The 21,204-nt window shown below is 41.0% G+C and overlaps 5 protein-coding genes across 13 annotated transcripts; 2 read left to right on the forward strand and 3 right to left on the reverse strand.

The window, feature by feature from the left end:
• Nucleotides 1–83: 83 nt before the first annotated feature.
• Nucleotides 84–2,668, forward strand: LOC124198262 (GRIP1-associated protein 1-like). 2 transcript variants are annotated; one of them, XM_046594050.1, is made up of 9 exons: nt 84–345; nt 417–613; nt 681–947; nt 1,008–1,185; nt 1,246–1,613; nt 1,672–1,918; nt 1,977–2,143; nt 2,203–2,344; nt 2,441–2,668. In XM_046594050.1, exons 1-8 carry the CDS (start codon nt 237–239, stop codon nt 2,311–2,313), a joined length of 1,644 nt encoding a protein of 547 aa, XP_046450006.1. In that variant the 5' UTR covers nt 84–236; the 3' UTR covers nt 2,314–2,344; nt 2,441–2,668. The 2 variants fall into 2 exon arrangements, with proteins under 2 accessions (XP_046450006.1, XP_046449997.1); XM_046594041.1 differs by having other exon boundaries at nt 85–345; nt 2,203–2,668.
• Nucleotides 2,377–11,480, reverse strand: LOC124198182 (FYVE, RhoGEF and PH domain-containing protein 1-like). Of its 6 annotated transcripts, XM_046593906.1 has the most exons (14): nt 11,258–11,480; nt 11,129–11,185; nt 10,550–10,701; nt 10,405–10,476; nt 7,848–8,539; nt 5,072–5,633; nt 4,686–5,003; nt 4,477–4,615; nt 4,197–4,402; nt 3,640–4,098; nt 3,389–3,577; nt 3,175–3,321; nt 2,875–3,104; nt 2,377–2,815 (listed from the first exon to the last, which is right to left on the reverse strand). In XM_046593906.1, the coding sequence occupies exons 5-14, from the start codon at nt 8,330–8,332 to the stop codon at nt 2,761–2,763; spliced, it is 2,790 nt and encodes a 929-aa protein (XP_046449862.1). In that variant the 5' UTR covers nt 8,333–8,539; nt 10,405–10,476; nt 10,550–10,701; nt 11,129–11,185; nt 11,258–11,480; the 3' UTR covers nt 2,377–2,760. The 6 variants fall into 6 exon arrangements, with proteins under 6 accessions (XP_046449862.1, XP_046449857.1, XP_046449852.1 ...); XM_046593901.1 differs by lacking the exons at nt 10,405–10,476; nt 10,550–10,701; nt 11,129–11,185; nt 11,258–11,480 and adding exons at nt 8,753–8,846; nt 9,611–10,071; XM_046593896.1 differs by lacking the exons at nt 10,405–10,476; nt 10,550–10,701; nt 11,129–11,185; nt 11,258–11,480 and adding an exon at nt 8,753–10,071.
• A 935-nt stretch (nt 11,481–12,415) lies between these two features.
• LOC124198278 (P2R1A-PPP2R2A-interacting phosphatase regulator 1-like) lies at nt 12,416–15,464 on the forward strand. 2 transcript variants are annotated; one of them, XM_046594086.1, is made up of 9 exons: nt 12,416–13,143; nt 13,214–13,301; nt 13,366–13,512; nt 13,577–13,710; nt 13,787–13,894; nt 13,952–14,134; nt 14,202–14,331; nt 14,395–14,746; nt 14,806–15,464. In XM_046594086.1, the coding sequence occupies exons 1-9, from the start codon at nt 12,995–12,997 to the stop codon at nt 14,916–14,918; spliced, it is 1,404 nt and encodes a 467-aa protein (XP_046450042.1). In that variant the 5' UTR covers nt 12,416–12,994; the 3' UTR covers nt 14,919–15,464. The 2 variants fall into 2 exon arrangements, with proteins under 2 accessions (XP_046450042.1, XP_046450033.1); XM_046594077.1 differs by having other exon boundaries at nt 12,626–13,143; nt 13,211–13,301.
• On the reverse strand, nt 15,376–18,561 carry LOC124198217 (run domain Beclin-1-interacting and cysteine-rich domain-containing protein-like). 2 transcript variants are annotated; one of them, XM_046593950.1, is made up of 12 exons: nt 18,457–18,561; nt 17,964–18,395; nt 17,816–17,903; nt 17,616–17,742; nt 17,415–17,556; nt 17,209–17,355; nt 16,753–17,147; nt 16,523–16,683; nt 16,269–16,451; nt 16,026–16,208; nt 15,813–15,966; nt 15,376–15,741 (listed from the first exon to the last, which is right to left on the reverse strand). In XM_046593950.1, the coding sequence occupies exons 2-12, from the start codon at nt 18,343–18,345 to the stop codon at nt 15,544–15,546; spliced, it is 2,160 nt and encodes a 719-aa protein (XP_046449906.1). In that variant the 5' UTR covers nt 18,346–18,395; nt 18,457–18,561; the 3' UTR covers nt 15,376–15,543. The 2 variants fall into 2 exon arrangements, with proteins under 2 accessions (XP_046449906.1, XP_046449901.1); XM_046593945.1 differs by having other exon boundaries at nt 17,964–18,536.
• Nucleotides 18,562–18,656: 95 nt separating this feature from the next.
• Nucleotides 18,657–20,479, reverse strand: LOC124198305. The gene is made up of 7 exons (XM_046594114.1): nt 20,336–20,479; nt 20,163–20,267; nt 19,834–20,106; nt 19,585–19,767; nt 19,353–19,520; nt 19,173–19,292; nt 18,657–19,081 (listed from the first exon to the last, which is right to left on the reverse strand). The coding sequence occupies exons 2-7, from the start codon at nt 20,265–20,267 to the stop codon at nt 18,806–18,808; spliced, it is 1,125 nt and encodes a 374-aa protein (XP_046450070.1). The 5' UTR covers nt 20,336–20,479; the 3' UTR covers nt 18,657–18,805.
• Between the last annotated feature and the right edge of the window lie 725 nt (nt 20,480–21,204).

A 21,204-nucleotide genomic window follows, 5' to 3' on the forward strand; every position in this document is an offset into this window, starting at 1 on the left:
GTCATCTCAATTTAATGAATCAATTACAGAGTTACACTATTTAATTTTGTTATTAACAATTGATATAAACCATTAGAAAATCTAAGCTGACAACCCCCAGAGGCCCAAATACTACAAGGTTTTCTCCCTAATGTTGTTTGTATTCCATAGCTCATTCGCAATCGTTTCTCTTTTTTGTCCTTTTGTTTACTTTGTTTCTTTGTTAACTACAAACTAGCCACATACATTTTTCAAAAATGTCTTCCTCTATTTCCCACGAAGAATTTCATCGTCTTCAAACACAACTTCTGGATCTCCGAACAGCAAATTATACTTTGATGGAGGAATCGAATCGATACAAAAATGGTTTGCTACGTTTCTTTGTGACCCCTTTCAACCGTAATTGACGTTATTTCCTTTAAAAATTTATTTTGCAGAAGCAAAAAATACTATTTTGAAACTTGATAGTTTGGAGAAAGAGTATCAAAAAGCCCAAAGGGCATTGGACAAGAGTAGGAAAGCAAAGGATGTTGAAATGTTATTTGCCGAGAATGATGCTTTACAAAACAAACTGATTTCTCAAGAAGAACAGTTCAGAGAACAAAACCAAGCACTTCTTCAAGAACTTGCTAATGTATGTTAATTAAACTTATTTGCTTCTGCTTTTAATCAACTCATAATGATCTGGTTCTCAATCACAGCTGGTTGCAGCAAATGAAAAACTTGAGGCTGCTGTCAAGTATCAGCAAGGTGATCATGAAGTGTCTGATGCAAACAGTCAGTGTGATTTGTCGACAGAATTTTACGAAAAACTTTTATTTGAAGAAAAGCAGCGTTTTGACCTGCTCAATGAGGAACTGTGTTTAAAGACCAGCCAAATAACTGAATTGACCACTTCATTAAACGAAACGAAATCCAACCTTGACGCCGAAGTAAATGGTTTAAAAAGAAATATTTCAATTTTACAGGTACTATCACATTTAAAAATACCTGTTTGAAAATATCTAAGCACTTGTTTTGATTTACAGATGGAAGCTGATAAAGTAGAACATTTAACACAACAGCTGAAAAGTAATGTAGAGGAGAAAAATGCTATAAATGATGAATTCAATCAATTAAAAGAAAAAATTGAAGAAATGAAACATTCCTTTCAACAAGAGATATCTCAATTACTAGAAAGTCATAAAATGGAAATAGAAAGACAAAGTAAGATCTCCTTTGAATATTTCATATCAAGACATTTATCCTTACATAATTGTATTGCAGGAGCCATTCACTCCGAAGAAATGAAGCAATATGAAATTCAGATTGAATTGGCAGCCGCCCAACGAGCAGAGTTTGAAGACGAAGCCATACGAGCTCGTCAGGAAGCTCAAGATGCCCAAGAAGACGTTCGTATTTCTGAAAGACGTATTTTGTCCGTCACTGCCGATTTAAGGCGCCAGTTGCGTGGCGAACGCCGAAGAGCTGACAAACTTCAAGAGCGTCTACGTGACGTTGCAAGCGATAATTCCAGTACGCTCCCGAAAGCCGACGCTTCCCTTGATCATGACAACTGTTCCGTCTCCTCTTGGAGTTTAATGAGTGGGCAGAATGACGCATCGGCTACTCCTTCCTCTCCTTTTCCACCAACGGTAAAATCAACAAATTCTATCAATTTATCCTCAACTTTTATCGATGACGCTCTTCCAGGATTCGCCTAGTAGTGGATCGGAGAAGAATGGTTCCCGGTCAGAAGGGGAACAACCTCCAGATTTGACAAATGAAAATGCGCGACTAGTTAATCGATTGGCAACAATGCAGCAAGAGAAATGGAGACTTGAGGAACGAGTTTTACATTTAGAAGAAACAAATGCAGCAATGGCTGATGAAATGGTCAAACGAGGCAAATTGATTCAGCATTATTGCATGGAAGGTCGATCTAGTCCAGCAAAACCTGGTATTAATTCCATTTCATTAAAAATTATTGTTGTAAAACGATTTTTGTACATTTTCAGAGAGTTCGTCCATTTCGCTTAGTCCCGGTAGCGAAAAACTGAGCGTTCGTCGAATGGTGAGTCTCATCCGTCAGATTGGAGGTGATGCAGAAGGAGATACGGATAGCCAGCAACGTCGGCTCAGACGTATGCTCGAAGAAACTTTGACTAAAAATATGCATCTTCAGGTATCGGTATAAATTTAGATTTTTCCTTTTTTGGAAACTGAAATCCGTTGGCTTTTCAGGAGGACATTGAGCGACTTTCACAGGAAGTTGTCCGTCTCAGTCAGATCGTCGGGGCCCATCATTTGCCGTCCTGTCACGTTGAAACTGCTGCTGTTATGAATTCAGCTTAGCTGTCACATTAACCATGACTTGCAAACGCTGGTAGATCTGACCCCATAATATTTAACATATAATATCTTTTACAAAACTTTGTATTATTGCGAAAAATGCGGTTTAACAACGATGTTCGACATCAAGCGGCGAAGGAACTCGCGATTCGTTATATAAATTCAAAATGGAGATATGACAAAAAAGAAACAAGCGGCCCGTACCTTCCTCGTCTAGAATATCGATTATTACACATTTCAACATTTCGGAAGCGTATAGTGAGGGCGTGTGTTGTGTGCAATCCAGACATGAATTATGTACAGCAAATGTTGCATGTTGAAACATAAAGAAGCTACAATAAACAAAACATACATACAAGGCTTTACAAACGATTCTTGATCAATATTTCTCTGTTTTAAGTCGACGGATATGTGCACAATCTTTGGTATTTTCTGTCATTTTTTACAGCGTCATGATGGCGATGGCAAGTCAGCTTTAGCAGCCATTTGTAGAAACTGGACCCACCTGGGAAAATGTCCATCATTAAATACAATCTAGTGAATTAGAAAATAGATTTGAATTACTTCTCAGCTTCTTGTCGAGTCGGCGACTGGAACTGGTAGCTCTTATGGACATGGGCCATTTTAAATGAACGATCCCGTTCGGAAATCATTCCCACTCCGTCGCCGTTAGAAGTGCTGAGTTTACTGGCCTGGTCGACAACGGATTGCAGGTGACTAGGACTGGCACCGTCAGCCAGCAAACTACTTGAACCGCTAACCAAGGTGACAGCGAATCCCGGAACAGGTGTGGCCTATGATAAGACAGGTAAGGTTATTTAAGGTTGAATAATATCAATTTTATCTGGAATGATGCTCAATTACCGTCATGGCCCGGCTTTCGCCTTGATGGCTTCGATAAGAGTAAAGCACAAAATCAGAACGCAGGGCGAACCAGCGCCGCTGCCACGTTTTGCCACGGGTCTTGAGACTAAGGTATCCGCTCAGCACGGAAGGCGTCTCGACATCCACCTGAAATGAAGAATCCAGAATGTTAAACTTGGTAAAATAATGCTGTAAGATATTATTCCAAACAAACCTCCAAAAGACTTGATCGCAGACTGGGCGGTGAAGGAGCCGAGTCGGGCGTATGAACGGGCGAAATATTTGTCATTTCTCGACGTCCAGACGAAACGAGGACTTCGTGACAAGGGTCACAGACTCTCCACGACTTGGTGCTATCGTAAGGTAAGGGAAGTTTATGATTGGAGCACCGATTGCAAGCCACCTATCAAATGAATTTCAATAATCTTTCTCCTTCCAATTTTAAATGAATGTTGTCGTATTTACTCGTCCACAGGAGTAGCAGTGATGTTTGCGCTTCATGACAGAAAACTGTCCTTGGCAGTGGAAACATCTTGTAACGGAATCCATCCGAACGAGCGTAGGGGCCGCCTTACCCAGCGATGAGTCACTATTATCGGCATCTAAACTGGGTGGTCTGGCTTGTTGTTGCGACTGCATGGGTGAGATCCTGAGCGAAGATTTACGACGTGTCAATTCGGTCATGGCAGCATAAAGGCCGTCGATCCAAGCTTCCTTCTCCTCCTGAGTGCCCGTGTACAGTTCAACCGTTTTGGCTCCTTCACGCAAGTAGAACGTATTGGCCGTTTCCAGGTTGTCACCTTCCAACACTTCCACATTAGAGACGGTGAAACGAGCACGAACGCGGTACGGTGGTAAACCGGCCCCGCCAATGACCCGATTAGGGATAAGTCGTGGTGAGCAGAGCAACAGCAAATCGGTGAACTAAACGCATTGGACGAAGCGAAACATTTGAAAAAAAACTTTTATGGTTGGAACATAAAACTGAATGTGAGAAATAATAATAAAAAAAAAAAACGTACCAGAAAGAGATAACGTTCTTGGTGGTCGCCGCTCCTGGCCGATATTTTGACGATTTTGCCCTCCTTCACCAGTTCGCGTGTGGGCGAGACGAGATCAACGGCGCCACCTAAACTCTCCTGAATTTCCAGCAGCTGTTTGAACTGGTCAATCTTTTTCATGGCTTCGTTGGCGTGATTAGCCGCTGTCGAAACCAAATGTAGCGCTTCTATACGTAAATAAAACAGACAGAAATTCGTGTCACATCGTTATCGCCGCGCTGACATTTGGGGGAATTATTACTTTCGGTTTCTGCTCGGTCGGCCGAATCTTCTGGCAGCCTCCTCAGATAATCACGTAATAACATTTCGTAGCGAGGAACTCGTTGGATCGGCGTCAGCATGTGATGTTGAAGACTCAAATGGCCGCACTGGGGCAATTGCTGCGTGTTCAAAAATACATTTCCCATTAGCTTCTCTGACACTGGGCAGACTGTTTTGGGCTTTTATTACCTGAATTTCGTCGACGATGGCCACAAAACGGGGCGATTTCAGACTCATCGTGCTGATCAGATTCGTTGCGTGATCGAAATTGCGGACATATTCGGCGTACATTTTGAGAAACGGAGCGAAACTCGTCATAATATCACCAATTCTTCGTTCTTGTTGCTCCTGCTCTTCCCACTCTCTGAGTCGCTCTTCCAATCTCGGTAGAAAAAAATCGTGGTGCAATTTAAAAAGCGATTTAATGTTGGAAAACATTTGCGGAATCAAATCCTGTGCAAACATTCCGTGCGCTCGGTTTTCCTGGTCGATCCGAAACTGGAACACCTTCAAACGCAATCATCAAATGACATTATTCATTCGTAGTGTAAAAAAAAAAAAAATTAATAATTTACCTGATCGAGCAAGTGTAAAACGTCAACATAAGTTCGTTCAGTGTGTAAAAGTTCAATTGCGACACGATGCGCTCGATCACGACGTGGATCTCCTTCCACGACCAGGATGCTAGCCCTAGGATCATTAAACGATCCTTCGTCAGAGGGTAGCCTGGAAGACTCTTCCGGATCGTTGGTGGAATCATCCGCTGGCTGCTCCTCGGCAGTAGTATCGTGCACGACGCTGTTGCGAGCGCTGATGCTGTCAATGTACAAGATACTCTGCGATGGACTCAGCGTCGATTCGCCAAACGCCGTAGCCGAAACACGAGGACTGATCCCGTCGATTCCACTGTCGGCATCTGAAGTAGTGGACGATGTGGTCGTCGCTTGGGAGGAAGACAATCCGGATGAGGAAGAAAGCCGAGCGGCTGAAACTCGATGACCACCGTGAGCTCTCCTGTTGGCGGGTGGTTCTTCCTTACTGGTTTCTTCATCTTCCTCTTCGCTTTCTGTTTCCGACACGGCCTCATAGATTCCGTCGGATGGATAATTGGCCTCGGTTGTTTCCTCCGTCCGGATCCTGTGTGAACAACATTTTCCGGAATTTAAATTTTGCACATGAAAACACATTTTTTGTTTCTCTCTTTTTTGATAACTGACAAATCTTCCGGTTGAAAAACATGTTTTCTTTCTTCCTGGGCCGGAATTCCGCCGCTGCTTCCATATATTACAACGAGACAAAAAAGAAATAGGGGGAAAAACGGAGGGGAGATAACACCTTCTTGAGCTTTTCTTCTCTCGTCTGTCTCTCTCTTTCACACCCCTTAAAGACTAAGAGTGTGGGCGCCGTGGAGTAGCTGGAGTATTTCTGGAACACCCGTTGCTCTCTTTTTTAGTGTGACCAAAAGAATGGGAAGAGAGAAAAGTGTCAACCTAACGACATCCAGGCCTGTTCCAAACTATGTGTTTCTTTTTCCAGATTAGAGAGAAAAGACGATGCGCTCGATTCATTATAGGACGAACCCCCGTACCAAAATTCCAAAGGTGCTTTCCACTTGTTTTCTTTGTTTCTCGGCAACGCCAGCCAGCGGATTAACCAGAAACATGGGAGGTATAGTACTGTCCATTTGGGTTTGTCCGTCGTATTATTACAGGGCAAAAAAACAAAAAATTAGGGGACACACCAGCTGTTGTTCCCCGAGTCACGCACCTCTGATTATTTCCGACACATCGATCGATGATTGATGGTGTGGGGGTGAGTCTCTTAATTGACTTACCATTACCCTGGCATATTGCCTTTTTCCCCCTGTAACAACAGACACAAAGATATGCCGGTCAATATCGGTGGGGTGCACAGCGGGCAACGTAACCACTCTCAGGTTCAGTGGGGGGGGACGAAATGAACGAAAAGAATTTCCAAATTTACTAAAAATTCCTGTCTGGACCATCGGACCGACCACATTACACCCGGAGCCTTAAACATTTTCCACTCTTTTTTACGCCCGTGTAGTGTAGGGCAGGCTGGCAGGCTGGCAGGCAGTAATACAAGAGGAGGAGGATGAGAAAAATCGATTTTGAAACTCACATGCGACGAATAAAGATGCGCTGAGAATGAGTAGATAGGCAGGTTAGCCATGGCCACCAACCGGTATTAGTCCATTTGACAGAGCCCGTCATCATATTCGAACAAATTGGCACATTTCTCAACAACTTAAAACAAATAGCACATCCTTTTTTCTTGTGAAATAGCAACCAAGATTTCTATAGATCCGATGGAAGACTTTGTGGACGATGTGGAATAGCTACCGCTCGCTTGGGAGGCTGGAACAGCAACTGGCCGAGGGGTTTTAGTAGTGAAGGGATCGACGGCGTCGGTGTAGGGGGATAGAATGAGAAGAAGAAGAGAAGAGCCCGATGAAAAGAAGGGCAAAGAGGAACGTATAATATATAGTAGTATAGAGAGAGTAGGAGGGTTAGGGTACAAGGGGGGGATTTGGTAGAGAAACGGAAATAGCCGAAGAGAGAGAGAGGGAGGTCTTTTGTACAAGAAAATACATAAAGAAGAAGAGGGGAAAGGTCCCATTGACAGATTCCTTCTTGCTTTTTCTCGAGGAGGATTCAGCCTATGCATTCTCTCTCTCCCCCCTCTCTAGACATCCAATAGAAACATCACGTGACCTTACCACCCAAATCCCCCCCCCCCAATAAATGGATATAAAATCGAATAAAAGATTGGGTATAAGGGGAGAAAGACTATAGTATACACAATTTACCTTTGGCTAGAGTTTTATAGCTTTCTTTCTAATAGCGGCGCACTTTCGATTTCCTTTTGTTTTTATTGGAGTAAACGGAGCTGATTCGGCAAAAAAAAAAAACGGCGAACATCTGGGGTCCCATTAACCACTAAGGCCGTCGATATTACTTTACAATTGAAAAAAAAGGACCCAAAAGAACAAAACACCTTTTCGTGTTAAATGCACCGCTACTTCTTGGCCGTTTTGCGGAAGCGGTTCAGTCGGTCAAAGACCTGGCTATCGATCCCCCCATTCCTAAAAAAGACGCACAGTAGTAGGTGGTATATATAGATCGAGTCTATACTAAAGGTGATGTGTTTTCCCTTCTTAAAAATGCTCCAGTTTTTTTTTTTTTTTTCTCTCCGCATTCCGGTGGAATGCGTTTTCCTTCATAAAGCGGATGATGGATTTTTTCTTCTCTCTCTTTGGTGGGAAAGCGAAGGAACAACAACAAACTCCTGTGAAACCTTGCCAGTTGAAATGGAAAAATAGATTTTTACCTGTATTGATTGACGGAAGCGGATTGGATGACGACGCTCCTGGATGATCGATAATGGACGCGAGCAGCGCCGTCCAATGGGAAACGAAGAAAAAGTGAGTGCGATTTAAGACGTTCCAGCTCTTCGTTAAAAACTTGGCTGGTCGACTCGTTGGGAGCCGGAAGGAGCGGCGTCCAAGCTGGTCGCTCCGCCGTCCAGTACAATTCCGTCCGAGGTCTGTGTCGAATAGCTGGCGGTCGAAACATGGCCGGCGGCTCAAGTATCGTCTCAGTAACACAGCCGCCGGAAACGACCACCGTCAGCAGACTGGTATCCTCTCCACCACTGGATGTTATTTTGCAGCTGTCCGCCAGATGATCTTGAAAATCCTTAGGTGGAGTGATTACAGACTCCTCGGCGCCAGCACCACTGATTGCAATTGGATCACCGTCCAGACTGCAGCATTTCAGCTGCTGCTGGTGGTGACGAAGTTTTTGACGTTCCATTTTAACGTCTCGGGACGTCTTGGATGCAATCACATGGCTCACTTGTCGACCGGTTGAATAGACGGGGACGGACTGATGACGCAAAATGGCGCAACTACGACGGTCACTACGTTTGCCCTTCAACGAGAGAAGCCAGTCCTTTTTGTCGTAATTCAGTCCCCGCCAATCGACTCCATCGCCGTGAATGTCCGGCAGACAAGACGACGCCTACACCACCACCACCCGAAAGGAAAATAAAATAAATAAAAGAGAAAAATCAAATTACGACACTGGTGCCATCCTGCGTGGAAGTTTCTATATATCTGCACACGCAATCAAGCAGACAAGACATCCAGACAAATATTAAATCAATAAAAAGTTATATATCAAGGTTTTGGGTTATGACATTCCCGGTGCGGATCACAACAACACGATTCTAACCGTCTCGCATGATGAGGAATCATCTAATAATTTGACGAAGCGAAGTAGACGAACAGGTTGATGATTTACATCTTCCATGTGACAACTCAACAACCTTTTGAAATAAACAAAAGCGGATAGAAAGAAGAAGAAAAAAGGGGGGAAAATCGTTAGAAGAGCTGCGCGAGTGTTTTCACATGAGCAGGTGAGGCTGCACTCCCTCGACATCTTCCCTCCAGCACGGCAGATCAATAAAAACCCAGGGCACACTATAGGTTATCTTTTTTTTATCTGGTAACATGTTCACGTTTGAGCTACGTAGAATCATGGCTTTTGCGAAACACTTTCCTTGTTAATTCGAGTCCTAGACGAGATAAATGTGTTACACATCCAAGAAACAGCTGGCGTAGGGTCCGTCGTTGAATGAAACACGAGCGGATTTGACGTCGGAACGTTCCTACAACTGTTTAATAAATGAACCGACTCTCTCGTCTTGAATGAGCTTATAAAAAATTGCAACTTTTTTATTTTTTGTCTCTGATGGGAAACAACAAGGCGTTCCTAAGTTAATAATCCCGGCTACCGGTGTTGGCTTTTCAAAGCGTTGCTATGGCAATGCCATCAAAAGGAATTTGAAAAATGAGTGTACCCCTTTTTGGCTGGTGCTCCGTGTTCTCCGAAATATCAGACGATAAGAAGGTGACGGCTGTTCATTGTCAATCTGACATGACGGCTAATTCTGGAACACGCGTTTATTTCCATCGATAAATCGCTCACAAAGGAAGACGGAGAGACTGGGGGAAATCAAATGGAAACGACGCAATCCGCCCAGTGAAAAGGAAAAAAAAAAGACGGGAAAATTGAGCTCACAGGACTTACTTATTGGCACACCAAGACTTTTCTGACTCTATCCCCAGTCTAAAACGTTGTCGCAATCCACACGTTATCTGAACGACGACTGAGGGCAAGGGGAGGTTGGGTCCGGAAATCGATAAGAAGGAGCAGTCACGGCGGCGTTGCGGCGGCCCAGTGTTACACTAAAGGGCGTTGTTTGTTCAACCCTGAATGAAACACACACGCACACTGGAGGTGTATTACGTGAATCTCTCGGAAGGAAATTGTTTCCCAGTCAACCGCGTTTCGACATCCAACATTTTCTGGGAAATTCAAACGACCCGGATGAGCTGGCCTGTCTCTCGCAACGTGGAAAACCAAGTACCCCCTCCGCGTCACTAGGCGTCCCTTTCGCTATTTTTGAAGCAAGCCAGCAATAATAACCGGCCACGGCGGACGGCGGAACCGGACTCTCCACAACGGGAGCGACGACTATGACGAGACGTGAGGAGTAGGAAAACCGAGGGTTGGGAGGGTAGAAACCGAACGCGCAGGAACCGGCGGGACTAACAGAGTAAAAGAAAAATGGAAAAAGAAAAGGCGGAGATTTGGTGCCCGATGCCGCCTGACTGTCAGAGTTACCCAAACCGAGCCCACCCACTTTGCCGGGACAAGATGAGCCTTTTTTGTTTCTTTTCCCTTCTTGTTTTATCAACAACTTGGCACGACTTCATTGGCCTTTTTCTATCTCTTTAAAAGTCTACTTTGATCTCATACAGGGCTCAGGGGATAAGAATTTACAAAAAACCACAGCCATTGTGTAATTTGACTCATTTTACCTGTACTCGACGTTGTCGAGTGAAGCCAATGATGAGGAAGGATTTCTAAGTTAATTTGGGAGATTTCTTTTCCTAGGGGAATACAAATTAAATATTTTACAGTTTAACCTATATTTAAAAAGAAACAAAACAAATATTGACGTACCTTTTCTGTCTCTGGGTATGATTGAAGGAAGTGAGATTTTTAGAACGGATCTTACAAGAAAGCGTTGATGGAGTGTAAACAAAGCAAACTGTAAATAGGATGTTTTGCCAAGAATGGATATTTTTCTTTACTTCTTCGCTGTCGTCAACTTCCTAGAGGTGGGCGAACATAATTATTTACATTCAATGGAGTCCATTACAGTCTGTCGTCACCGAAATAATGATTGCTATAAAAACAAGTACAGGATTTTAAATATTTCTGAAGCAAAAGAAACGAATGGAATAGGAACGTTCGTTAAAATGAGTTAAGTTGGAAAACGAAAATTTAGATTATTAACCAAGTTCGAGCCATTCATGTTATTCCATAGCTCTGACTAAGTTGCCGCATTTTGGGGCCACATACTTGGCATTGCCGTAAAAGCAGACGACTTTTTTTAAAAAAAGTTGGCGGGCTAAAAAAAACTAGTTTAACAATCTCGGCTTCTTGCTTTCTATCGTCAAAATAGAAGTATGCTTGTTACTAGGCTGGAATTCAATTCCCCCCCAAATTAATTAATAGTATTTAAGTACTAGAACTTACTCAAAAGTCATGTTATTGGAAAAACAGAAACAGCTCAGCAGATTTGCAGCAAGCACACTATATTTGAATTTAAAAAGTTAATAAAAACAGCATTAAAATGTCAATTTCTTTTAAACACAATACACTTACTCAATAATAGGTCAACAGTGTCTAAGGAGTGCCTACTCTATTTTGAAGTCCTTACTCCATCTGGTTCGCCCATTCAATAATCCTTTGAAATCCATAGAATGATCAGTCTAAGCTATACATTATTGGTACTCATAGAAAAACTTGATGTTCTTGTTGTATAGTAGTATCATTGTTGTAGCACATTTAACATTGCTTCCTAACAACAATAACACCAGAAAATAAAGCTTCTAACCAAAGGAAAAGAAATCCAAACTGTCTAATTTCTAGGTTTACTAAAGTTAAATAAATATTGTAATTACATTTTTACAGTAGAAGGATAACAAAGCATTCATGCTTGACAAAGAAAATACGATACCAGATATTCAGATAAATTTTTAGTTTTTTACTGGAGCGGAAAGACGTAAACCCAATTTACATTTCCTTTCGACTGCTAAAACTGGCAGCTGAATTAAAAAACAAAAGTGTCCCATCACATTGTTGCCACATTGATCAACCAGTCCAGCCACAGAGATCAATCAAACGCATGTATGTTAATAACCTAGTTAGTTCTAAATGTAGTAAATTGTAATTAGATTAAATTTATCGTCGTAAGGTTTCCAATTTCTTTGGTTAATGAAATGATGACAAAAGATTCATTGACAAGGAAAGAAAAACAAATAGGAAACTAGCGTAATTTGAATACAAGACCATTCCTCTTACAAAAAAATAAACAAAACATTCCAAACGTAGAAACCAACTTGTTCAGATTGAGGTTGTTGTTTTTTACTGCTTCTGTAATTGGATACTACCCGAGTACGACCGGTACGACATGAAAAGTTTAGCGATTCATAACACGATTTGTTCGAGCAATTCTTTTGTTTGTCTATGCTTTTTTTTAAAAAAAACCTTACATATCCTGAGGAAACTTGAGTAATTGATAGCATTCAGTCAACTACAGCAGGAATCCAATTGCATATCTTGCGAATCCAGTAGTCGGAATTTTTTCAAAAGGAAAACTTAACGGGGGAAAACTACAAAATAGCATCCGTTGAAAATTGAATTGGTATCAATCACGATGCGCTTTTTTTTTTAATAATAAAAAATATATGTAATAGCCTAGTATATAAACTCTTGCGACGCAAATTGTTTTCTTTTTTTATTGCGAATTGGCGCCAGCAGCGTCTGGGTTCCGCCGACGGAAGGTCCCATGCACTCCCACGCAGGGCCCATCAAGACAAACAAAAAGAGATAAAATAAACACAATTGTCAAAATTGTTCATTTAAGTTTATATGTGCACTAACTATATGATTCTCACAAGTCAGAAACTAAATATAAACTAACCTTGAATCTTGCAAGGACGCCGTGAGAGAAGAGACTCCAAGCGTTAGATTGGGAAGCCAGAGAAAAGCAGAAGACGGAATTCAGAAGAGGTGGCGTTTCGTTTCGCTTGGCTCTTTATTTCGGTTTATATAGTTTACGTCGTTCTATAGTTGCCATTTTGTTGAGATTTATATGGTTTCCCTCAATTGTACATTTCTTGAGATAACTACGATCAGCAAGTGTTTACATTTCATTCCGTCAGTTAGTGCGAGCGTTATTTAAGGGATACAAATTATGCCAAATCTGGAATGATTAGCAGATGTCATGCTCCGTAATCCGGATGCTTTTGACCTCTACTGTATGACGCCAGAAAAGGTTTTCTAGCTTCTTTTGTTTCAATATTGTATTGCTCAGCTATATATTCTGTTGGCTATTCAATGGATGTGGACCCACCTTCTCTTCCACATCCTGTTTTAAAAAGATGCTCTAGTGCCCCAATGATTAATGACTGTGAGACAGAAGCTGGTGCCGTAGCAACATCCCCTGCTACGGCCTCATCAGCCAGCACAGCCCCTTCACTTTCCAGGTTTGATTCATGTTTAATTTTACTACGATTTCCAGTAAAATGAAATAAAAATTTTTTATCTTTTCAGTAGAACATCACCCACATTTATTTTGTGTTCCACATTTGAACCAAGGACCAGAAGATTTAGTGCAAGTTTTAGCCCATTGCATTCCCCTGGGGTGAGTGAAATTTGAATACAGTAAAGTTTGTCAATATTTTACTCATTTTTACTCTGTGTGGTAGACACCCGCAAGCCCAAGAGTCCCTCCCTCCAGAGTTAGCCAACTAAAGAAAGAAGAAGCTTGTGATGCTGTTGGCAGAGAAGTTGCCAGTGAAAAAGAGTTTCAGTCCACTTTACAAATCTCAGCCTCCTGGGAGGATCTGTCTCTGGTGAAAACAATTCCGACAAGATTTTTCTAGACAAATAATTTGTAACTATTTCTTATACTTTTAGAGTGATACTGATTCAAAAGAGACTAAAACTGAGCCTCAAAAAAGGCCTTCCTCCGCTTGTACGGAGCCCATTCATGTAACTTTACCTAACGGACTGTCACCCTTTGTTTCGTCTCCTTATCCCTCACCAACAAGGTAAGAAGTCCTTTGACTTGGTGAGCTTAAAAGCAGGAATGTTATGTAAAATGTTATTGTATTATACCTACCGTAGGGTCAGTGGTCGTCAATGTTTTTCGCCATCCATGCAAATTCCTGTTAGGAACTCGTCATTCTCGCCAACTCCCAGCCCCAGTCCCACAAGAAAAACGTTTTATACAAGGTAAACAAAATTTGTTTCATTTTTTTGAAACCCTCTAATAATAATTTCATTGTGTAGTCGAAGAAGTCTCTCTCCGATAGCCATTCGCGCCAGTTCTCTTGGACCCGTGAAGAGAAAATGTGATTTAGAAGAGCGAGGCGATTCTCCTTGGGGTCCTCATAAAAAGTACCAACATTTTTCACCAGCCAGCAGTATTTCTGGTGTGAGTGGTCCACTTTTGGTCACCCAAATTTCATCTAGGTAACTTTTGATTCCATTCATTCGTTTGATTTTTAAGTTAATTTTGTTATTGTTTAAAAAATTACAGTGGAGAAAGCGGTGAAAGCTCTGGCGGAGTTTCCATCGTTAGCCGTAATAATGTGATCCCTACACCCGATTCTCATTCGGCATCGGCCAGCCCGTCGGATTCTGGTTCTAATAATCCTTCACCACTTCAGGTATCATATGTTGTCTGTATTTCCCTTTACTTGTACTCTATAAATTTATATTCGTTTTTTAAGGTATGCAAACTGGTCGATAGTCCATCTAACAGCCCTAGTGGGCGCCGTAGTAGCATTGGAGTTGGAGGTGAAAGCAGTGGTAGTCGTTCTCGTGATCGCACTTCATGCGTCGTCCCATCTCCATTAGCCGCTACCAACACGATTGAAGATATAGAAGGAGAATACAAAACCAATTCAAGCAGTAAAGAGCGAAAAGATTTCTCTAGGCTCTTTGTTCCAATTCAATCGCCTTCACCTGGAGCCATGGACTGCTGTACGGGGGATAGCGAAGAGTCTCTAGCCAATAATCATCTCGATTTCTCAACCAACAAAATTCGTGAACCAGTTTCTAAAGATTATTCCGTTGCTATGGGTAAGTCAAACTGAAATTTACTGACAAGTGTTTCGAGAATTAAGTTTTTCTTTTCTCAGGCGCGGATTATGGCACCATGGATGAAAACATGGATGAACCGCACATGGTTTCATCACAGGAACATACGATGAGCGTTGACTCTAGTCTCTCTCCTATGGATCCTTCCGTTTAATCCGTATTTTTGACAGAAAAATCGATTGTCTTGTCTTTTTTCTCTTTCAAGACAAATGCCCCCTTGCCCTGATTCGCCTTTTCCTTACGCTTTTTTTAGTCAACAAACACGGGATATTTTGTAGGAGCAGAAACCCGACGCAGTTTAGACGTCCGTTGATAAAAACCTGTCAAAGTAAGAAACAATTTGCGCCCACGTTGTCGCACAGCCTTGTTTCTTTACACGAGTTCCAAGTTACTTGTTGCCATTGAACCCCTGCCTATTATTATACATTTTTGTCACTTTGCTTACATATGCGGTCAAACATATGCAGTGATTGGATGTCCCATTTTTATTTTTCCCTCAATTAGTATAGTCTGTTCGTTCAAAAATTATTTACCCTTCGAGTGGTTTTCCGCTCGTTGCCATGACACATTAGAAACTGCGGGGATTCGAAATTGAAAAAACATTATACTAATGGAATTTGAAGAGTTTCATCTTTAGAATTGGCATGTTGTTACACCAACACTGTCCACCCCCGACCGAAAATATAAATCTCAATGTTAATATTTGTTTGTCTTATACTACAATGACTATGCACAAGAAGAATAATTAATGCCTATTAAGGGAGGTGGGCATTCGCTTTTCAAGTGATTGGGGATTTGTTCACTTGCAATCGCCGAGCAATCCTTTGACAGCGAGGACATGACGCCGGGTTGCTCCAACAGGGACGATGAAAGCAGCTACCGCACTGACTGCAGCGTATTACCGTGTCGACTTGAAATGGAAAGATCACTTCAGAAGAACTGCACTTCTCACAAAGGAAGCCGCGAGCTTTACACAACTAAGAGTTACATGGAAAATAAAAAGGTTACAGCTGATTAGAAATGAAAATGGCAAACAAATACGACATACCTCGCAATGAATAATGTGATTCATGCCACTTGAAACGATTTGGCGTAAAAGCTGGAATAGTTCACCCGAATTAACTCTAGTCAAATCATAGAGCGAATAAATCTCGGGATCTTCAAGCCAGTCGGCTGATTGTTTTCGGAAATCTTCCCAAATACTAAACAAAAAAGTTAAAATATTAGAAGACCCCAAAATAAATAAATAACAGCGACATACTCTGTGCCGAATCGGCAAATACGTAGGAATTCTGCGACGTTTATAAGCTGCAACCGTAGTTCAAGCACTTTGTTCAATTGTCGGCAACGACGGTACAAAAGGGGATTGATGTAACCCAAACGGAAAAGTGAATCAAACCACATGCGTTCCAGCAGGTCATAGGAAAAGTTTGATACAGGATACCTAAAAAAAAAAAAAATCAATTAGATCTTAATTATTAACCAGAGCGGAAAACGTTTATACTTTCTAAAATCCCATTTCTTGAAAATCCGACTGGGAACGACGAAAGTTTTGTTAGAGTGACAGGCTGTGCAGAAATAACGTCCCAAGTAGTGACAATAACGGAAGTTGTGACTGTGTTCGGGTTCAACTCTCATGCCACACCCTGCACAACGGTAGTTCTGTTTGGCCATAACGACCTTGAGGCTATTGGTAAAATGCACGATAAAATTATCACAAATGCTATCACGTATTGATGATCAGTCGTGCTTTCTTACTTGGGTGATGTGTAGACAGCGAAGACGATTTGAGGGCGTGGCGGTGCCCACTCGTTATTTCCGCGGAGGCTTGTCATCTGTCCTTCGTCAATTTCGTTTTCTTTTAATTGCATGAAGGGATCGTCAGGATTGACGGGCCAACTTTGAGGCATAGGTAACAGCTACATAGAATAAAATTAATTATTAGTGAATATGTGTTGCTGGGATTAGACGGGCTGTTAGCCTGTTACGTGTTGTGGAGCATCTTTCTCTGAGACGAGCCACTCCATTTCAGATTCGTTTGGTAGCCGGAGTTGACTAAAATGACCTAAAAGACTAAGAGCAATATTTTCGGCAGAGACGGTAGATTCATTTAAAGGAGTTGAAGGCGTAGAAGTGGACACTGGTGAAGGAGGTGATGGACTAAACAGGGCCCGTCGGCTAGTCGATTCACTGCTGATTCGATGTTGGTTGACGGCAATAGGAGCGCTAGGCATTGCTGCGGCAGAATCTGACGCATTTTCAGTGAGAAAACCCGAACTCATTCGAGACACTAATCGCGAATGGACGCGTTTCAAACGAGCAAGTTTTCGGGATCTACGTCTTTCTTTCTCAATTGCAGAGCAAAAAGAAGTAAATGATATACCTGCATCCAGAAACGATTAATCTTATCAGAAATTCTCAATTGTAATTTAGATAAAAAATACCAGAATCAATATGTTCCATTGCGCCATTCTTTTTAAAATCCGCAAACAGAATTGCTGAAGCCAACGAACTCGAGGGAGAAAAAGGAGGGGTCATTGTGGAAACACTAGATTCGGGTGAAATGCTACAGTCTGTAGCCGCATTGGAAACTAACAAAGAAAGAAAAAATGTAAGCAAAGCAATCGATGAGATTAATGATTAAACTAACCAAAATGTTTATCACTAAATGCTGATTGTAATTCGAATTTCATTTGACGTATTTCTTCGTCACTCTCATCGTTGAGATCACTTTTTATTAACTGGTCGTCTTCTTCTTCTTCTTTACTGTCTGTCCATTTGTAGAATTTTGTCTAAAATGAAATAACAAATTAATGCAATTGTCATTTAAATGCTATTTTACTCATCCTACTTCTTCAATGGCAGCAATCATGGCTTCAGAAACACTGAAATGTGCATTTTCCCTATCAAGCTCTGGGCCAATTTTCCTTGATTGATTGGACATCAAATAATCCACTAGTGATTGACCTCTTTGTCTTCTATTGATTAAGAGTAAAAATCATCAGTTTTTTCTGATGGTGGTTTTGTAGGCTGATTTCTGACATTACTTACTTTGGATACTCATGCCCTCCAGCAGCCACTACAATAGAACTTCCACCATCATCCAAGAAACGAGGCCTACCAGGCTTTTTTGAACTGTCTGTAAAACAACAAAAATGGATTATCTATAAATCTTTAGAGATAAAATCTTAAAATATACCTTGTACATTTCCAGAGACATTCCCAACTTGAATGAATGGGGAAATTTTATGTCTATCAGAGGAAGCGGAGCTCAGGCCAGTGCAGTCTGAAAAAGATCTAACATGTTTTGATCTGTGCTGGTGAGTGGGTTGTGCTTTCACTACTTCATTTGCAGGTTTAGAATTTAGGTCATCAGAATTTCCCGTAGCCATCTCTTGTTTGATTTCAATTTGATCTGTTGTACATAACTTTTCATTTACATTTAATTCAGTAGCTGTATTTCCTAAACAAGATTCTGATGCAGAGATTTCTCTGGTTTTAACTGGAACTAGGGCAACTTTTGGGATGCATCCGGTGTTCACAGCTGAGATGTTTTCGTTTTCTCTCTCGATCATAGTCATGTTACTCAACCTAAGGGAGATTCCTTAGAGCATTCGTTGAACTGACCAATCTAAAACGTTTTACGATAAAATAACTTATGCTACAGTAACTTCCAATCTTAAATTATGTACATTTTCTAGTGACTCAAGTGGGAGTATTCCTTTTCACCTCTCTGTATATTATGGCGTCTGCAGACTGAATTGTTGACGAGAGTGCACAGCGCCATTGGGGTGTGGCGAGCAAAAATGAAAATAGGAAACCCGCTTACTCATCGCGGCCGTGAAGATTAAGCAATTTCCTACGGGAAATTTGTATTTTATTTAAAATCCAATGCAAGAAAAAAAATATTTATTTAAATAAACCAACAATAAACCATACTTAACGAATTAAATATTGAACTGTATCTTTAAAGAAAACATGACCCTTTTTAAACGCACACCACTCAAACAACTGGGTAAGTTATCAATAAACATTAAACAATTAAAAAATATCATCAGAAGACTTATTCATGTCAAAACCATAAACCATATTAAATATGCTCTCGATGCTTTCTTCTTTTTCCGATGCACCATATTCTCTCGATTGCTTTGCACGGCCGGAAGAAGCACCTGAAAGTAGCGATAGGAATTTTTCACGCATATCTTTCTTCATGCAGGCCTCTATTTTTTTTCCTTTAAAGCATTTAAAAAAGGTGTACGGCTTAACGATGTCCCTCAAAATTGGGATGTCCCCGAATGTCTTGACGGGCATACAGCTCTGTTGAGAATAATCATTAATGTTTTTAAGTAGGTCTATTACGGTATATTGCGTTGCTATCGCCATGCTGTACGCTAGCTATATTTCTTACCGAAAACTGTTGGCACGTTTCAATACCCTCAATGAGATCGGTTTTAAGTTGGGCAGTGACTGGAAGATCGTCAATGCGCTTCCGAATGTTGTCGTAAAGTGGCTGCATGTCCTCTCCGATCTATACAGCTCACACAATTAACGGAACTGCTCTTGTAGGTGAAAAATGATTTGTACTCACAAATCCAATTTCTTTCATGACGCAGGTCATATTGCCTAGGATGGCCTGTTGTTTCGCAAACAAGCTGCTGACATTAGGAAGATTCAAAGCCGGTGCCGGTGGATTCTCTTGCTCAGCCGGCGGATTCTCTTGTTCGTCTTCTGGCATCGTTCGGTGCTCTGCACGTTTCTGTAAAAATATTTTAAGTTACATACCTTTGAACAAATACATTAGATATAGTTATTTCAAATACCCAACGGTAGTCTTCTGGGTTGCTTAGCATACTATAATAGTAACTCTCTTCGTCGTAAGGAAATCTTTGTTGAAATTGAGCTTTACCGGGTTGGTAGTAGCCTGGTAACCAGTAACGGCGATTGCCGTATTGCTCATATCGAGGATAGGGATCATAGAAATTTTGGGGCAGCATATGCGGAGGCTGAACGATATTTAAGTATTAATTTTTCGGAAAAAAATAATTTTGTTACTAGGAATTGTTCCTTACCACCTGAGGTGCTACAGGTTTTTGGAAGACGACAAGAGGCACTTCTTTCACTGGACTGTTAGAAGTTGGAGGAGGAGGAGGAGGAGAAGTGGTAGTAGAAATAATTTCCGTCACCATTTCAGGCTCTATTTCTGGTATTTGTTCCGCATTAAAAGTTCCAAGTTGCTCCAAAATGGGCAAGAATGATGGTTTTCCGCGACAACGCGCAAATGCTAGTGCAACTTCACTTAGCATATTGTTTACCGCTGGTTTACCATAACAATCTTCCAAAATCTACAACGGATTATCAGGAACTTCTTCCAACAATATTTTACTCATTTATTTTTTACCTTCATTGTTGCATATTTCTTGAAGATAATGTCAGACACCTCTTCGAACAATGGCTTGACATCAGTCACAAAAATTACGAGGATAAGCGCAAATACAAATTTCATCTGCACAGTATACATTTGAAGTGTTTAGTTATAAGTTTAAGTTATTTATGCTTAATAATGTTCCTCACCTTGACGTGTGAAGATGGTCTCAAGCCACCGACTAGAGACCCAACTTTAGTTTCACTTGTATTTATAGTTATCTTGACAGGGGTATATAAAAGATTGCCAGCAGCACAACACAAAGGGTTGGAAGGCGGAGTGCAGAACTTTTAAAGATAGTGGTTATTCGAGAATAACCATCATGTATTCTTCGGTTATTTTCCTCGGGCAGTTTTCTTTCTTTCACGCTTTATTATATTTATTCATCTTTATCGTTGAAAGAACCTACCTTGCATGATACGTGTATACGTTCGTTCAACCGCAAGGATGATTGAACTTTGTACTTGCATAGATGGATATTTCTTATTTACAAAGTCGTGGCCTGAAGGAAGAATCAGAAATACTGTGCTTGAAGGACTCGAGATGTTGATACATTTGTGGGGTCCTTTTTTCAGTTATTTTCTAATTATTTTTATTATACCGATTAAAATTATAACCAAGATTCAACTAACTCAGTATAGTCGTCTTTCGTGTTACCTTACGGGAAGTACAAACGGGAAAGATTATAAAAACTGTAAATTATTCTGACCTTCGCTATCCAGTGAAGGACATGAAGAGTGAAGAGTAAGATCTTAAAGAATTCTTAAATAATAAAGGGATTTTCCACATTTAAGAGAAGCACGTTGGGGTCGGCATGGCGCAATCTGGTTTGTGTCCTTACCGTACACGATGCAATGCCCCCGACTCTGCTAAAGTATTTCTTTTTTTATTTATCCAGTCATGATTGTAAGAATTCGTGCCTTTAGATGGTTGACCAAATGACTAGACAGATTTTAAAGAGTATCTTTCCTTATAAATGAACTTCGCCTTTTTATTGAAATACGAATATTTTATTCAT

This window comes from Daphnia pulex, chromosome 1 (genome assembly GCF_021134715.1).
Source record: "Daphnia pulex isolate KAP4 chromosome 1, ASM2113471v1".
Taxonomy (NCBI): Eukaryota; Metazoa; Arthropoda; class Branchiopoda; order Diplostraca; family Daphniidae; genus Daphnia; species Daphnia pulex.

Bases quoted from the DNA above. Each gene is read 5' to 3' on its own strand.
- LOC124198262 (XM_046594050.1), top strand. From the start codon at position 237: ATGTCTTCCTCTATTTCCCACGAAGAATTTCATCGTCTTCAAACACAA. The intron at 614-680 runs GTATGTTAATTA...TCTCAATCACAG, and splicing joins TTCTTCAAGAACTTGCTAAT to CTGGTTGCAGCAAATGAAAA. The intron at 1,919-1,976 runs GTATTAATTCCA...GTACATTTTCAG, and splicing joins ATCTAGTCCAGCAAAACCTG to AGAGTTCGTCCATTTCGCTT.
- LOC124198182 (XM_046593896.1), bottom strand. From the start codon at position 8,959: ATGTCGAGGGAGTGCAGCCTCACCTGCTCATGTGAAAACACTCGCGCA. The intron at 5,004-5,071 runs GTAAATTATTAA...TTGCGTTTGAAG, and splicing joins TTTTACACTTGCTCGATCAG to GTGTTCCAGTTTCGGATCGA. The intron at 4,403-4,476 runs GTAATAATTCCC...ATTTACGTATAG, and splicing joins CGACCGAGCAGAAACCGAAA to AAGCGCTACATTTGGTTTCG.
- LOC124198278 (XM_046594077.1), top strand. From the start codon at position 12,995: ATGGATGTGGACCCACCTTCTCTTCCACATCCTGTTTTAAAAAGATGC. The intron at 13,144-13,210 runs GTTTGATTCATG...TTATCTTTTCAG, and splicing joins ACAGCCCCTTCACTTTCCAG to TAGAACATCACCCACATTTA. The intron at 14,332-14,394 runs GTATCATATGTT...TCGTTTTTTAAG, and splicing joins ATAATCCTTCACCACTTCAG to GTATGCAAACTGGTCGATAG.
- LOC124198217 (XM_046593950.1), bottom strand. From the start codon at position 18,345: ATGACTATGATCGAGAGAGAAAACGAAAACATCTCAGCTGTGAACACC. The intron at 17,904-17,963 runs GTATATTTTAAG...GTTGTTTTACAG, and splicing joins TGTCTCTGGAAATGTACAAG to ACAGTTCAAAAAAGCCTGGT. The intron at 17,557-17,615 runs GTAGGATGAGTA...ATTTCATTTTAG, and splicing joins TGATTGCTGCCATTGAAGAA to ACAAAATTCTACAAATGGAC.
- LOC124198305 (XM_046594114.1), bottom strand. From the start codon at position 20,267: ATGAAATTTGTATTTGCGCTTATCCTCGTAATTTTTGTGACTGATGTC. The intron at 20,107-20,162 runs GTAAAAAATAAA...AATCCGTTGTAG, and splicing joins AGAAATATGCAACAATGAAG to ATTTTGGAAGATTGTTATGG. The intron at 19,521-19,584 runs GTATTTGAAATA...ATATTTTTACAG, and splicing joins ACCCAGAAGACTACCGTTGG to AAACGTGCAGAGCACCGAAC.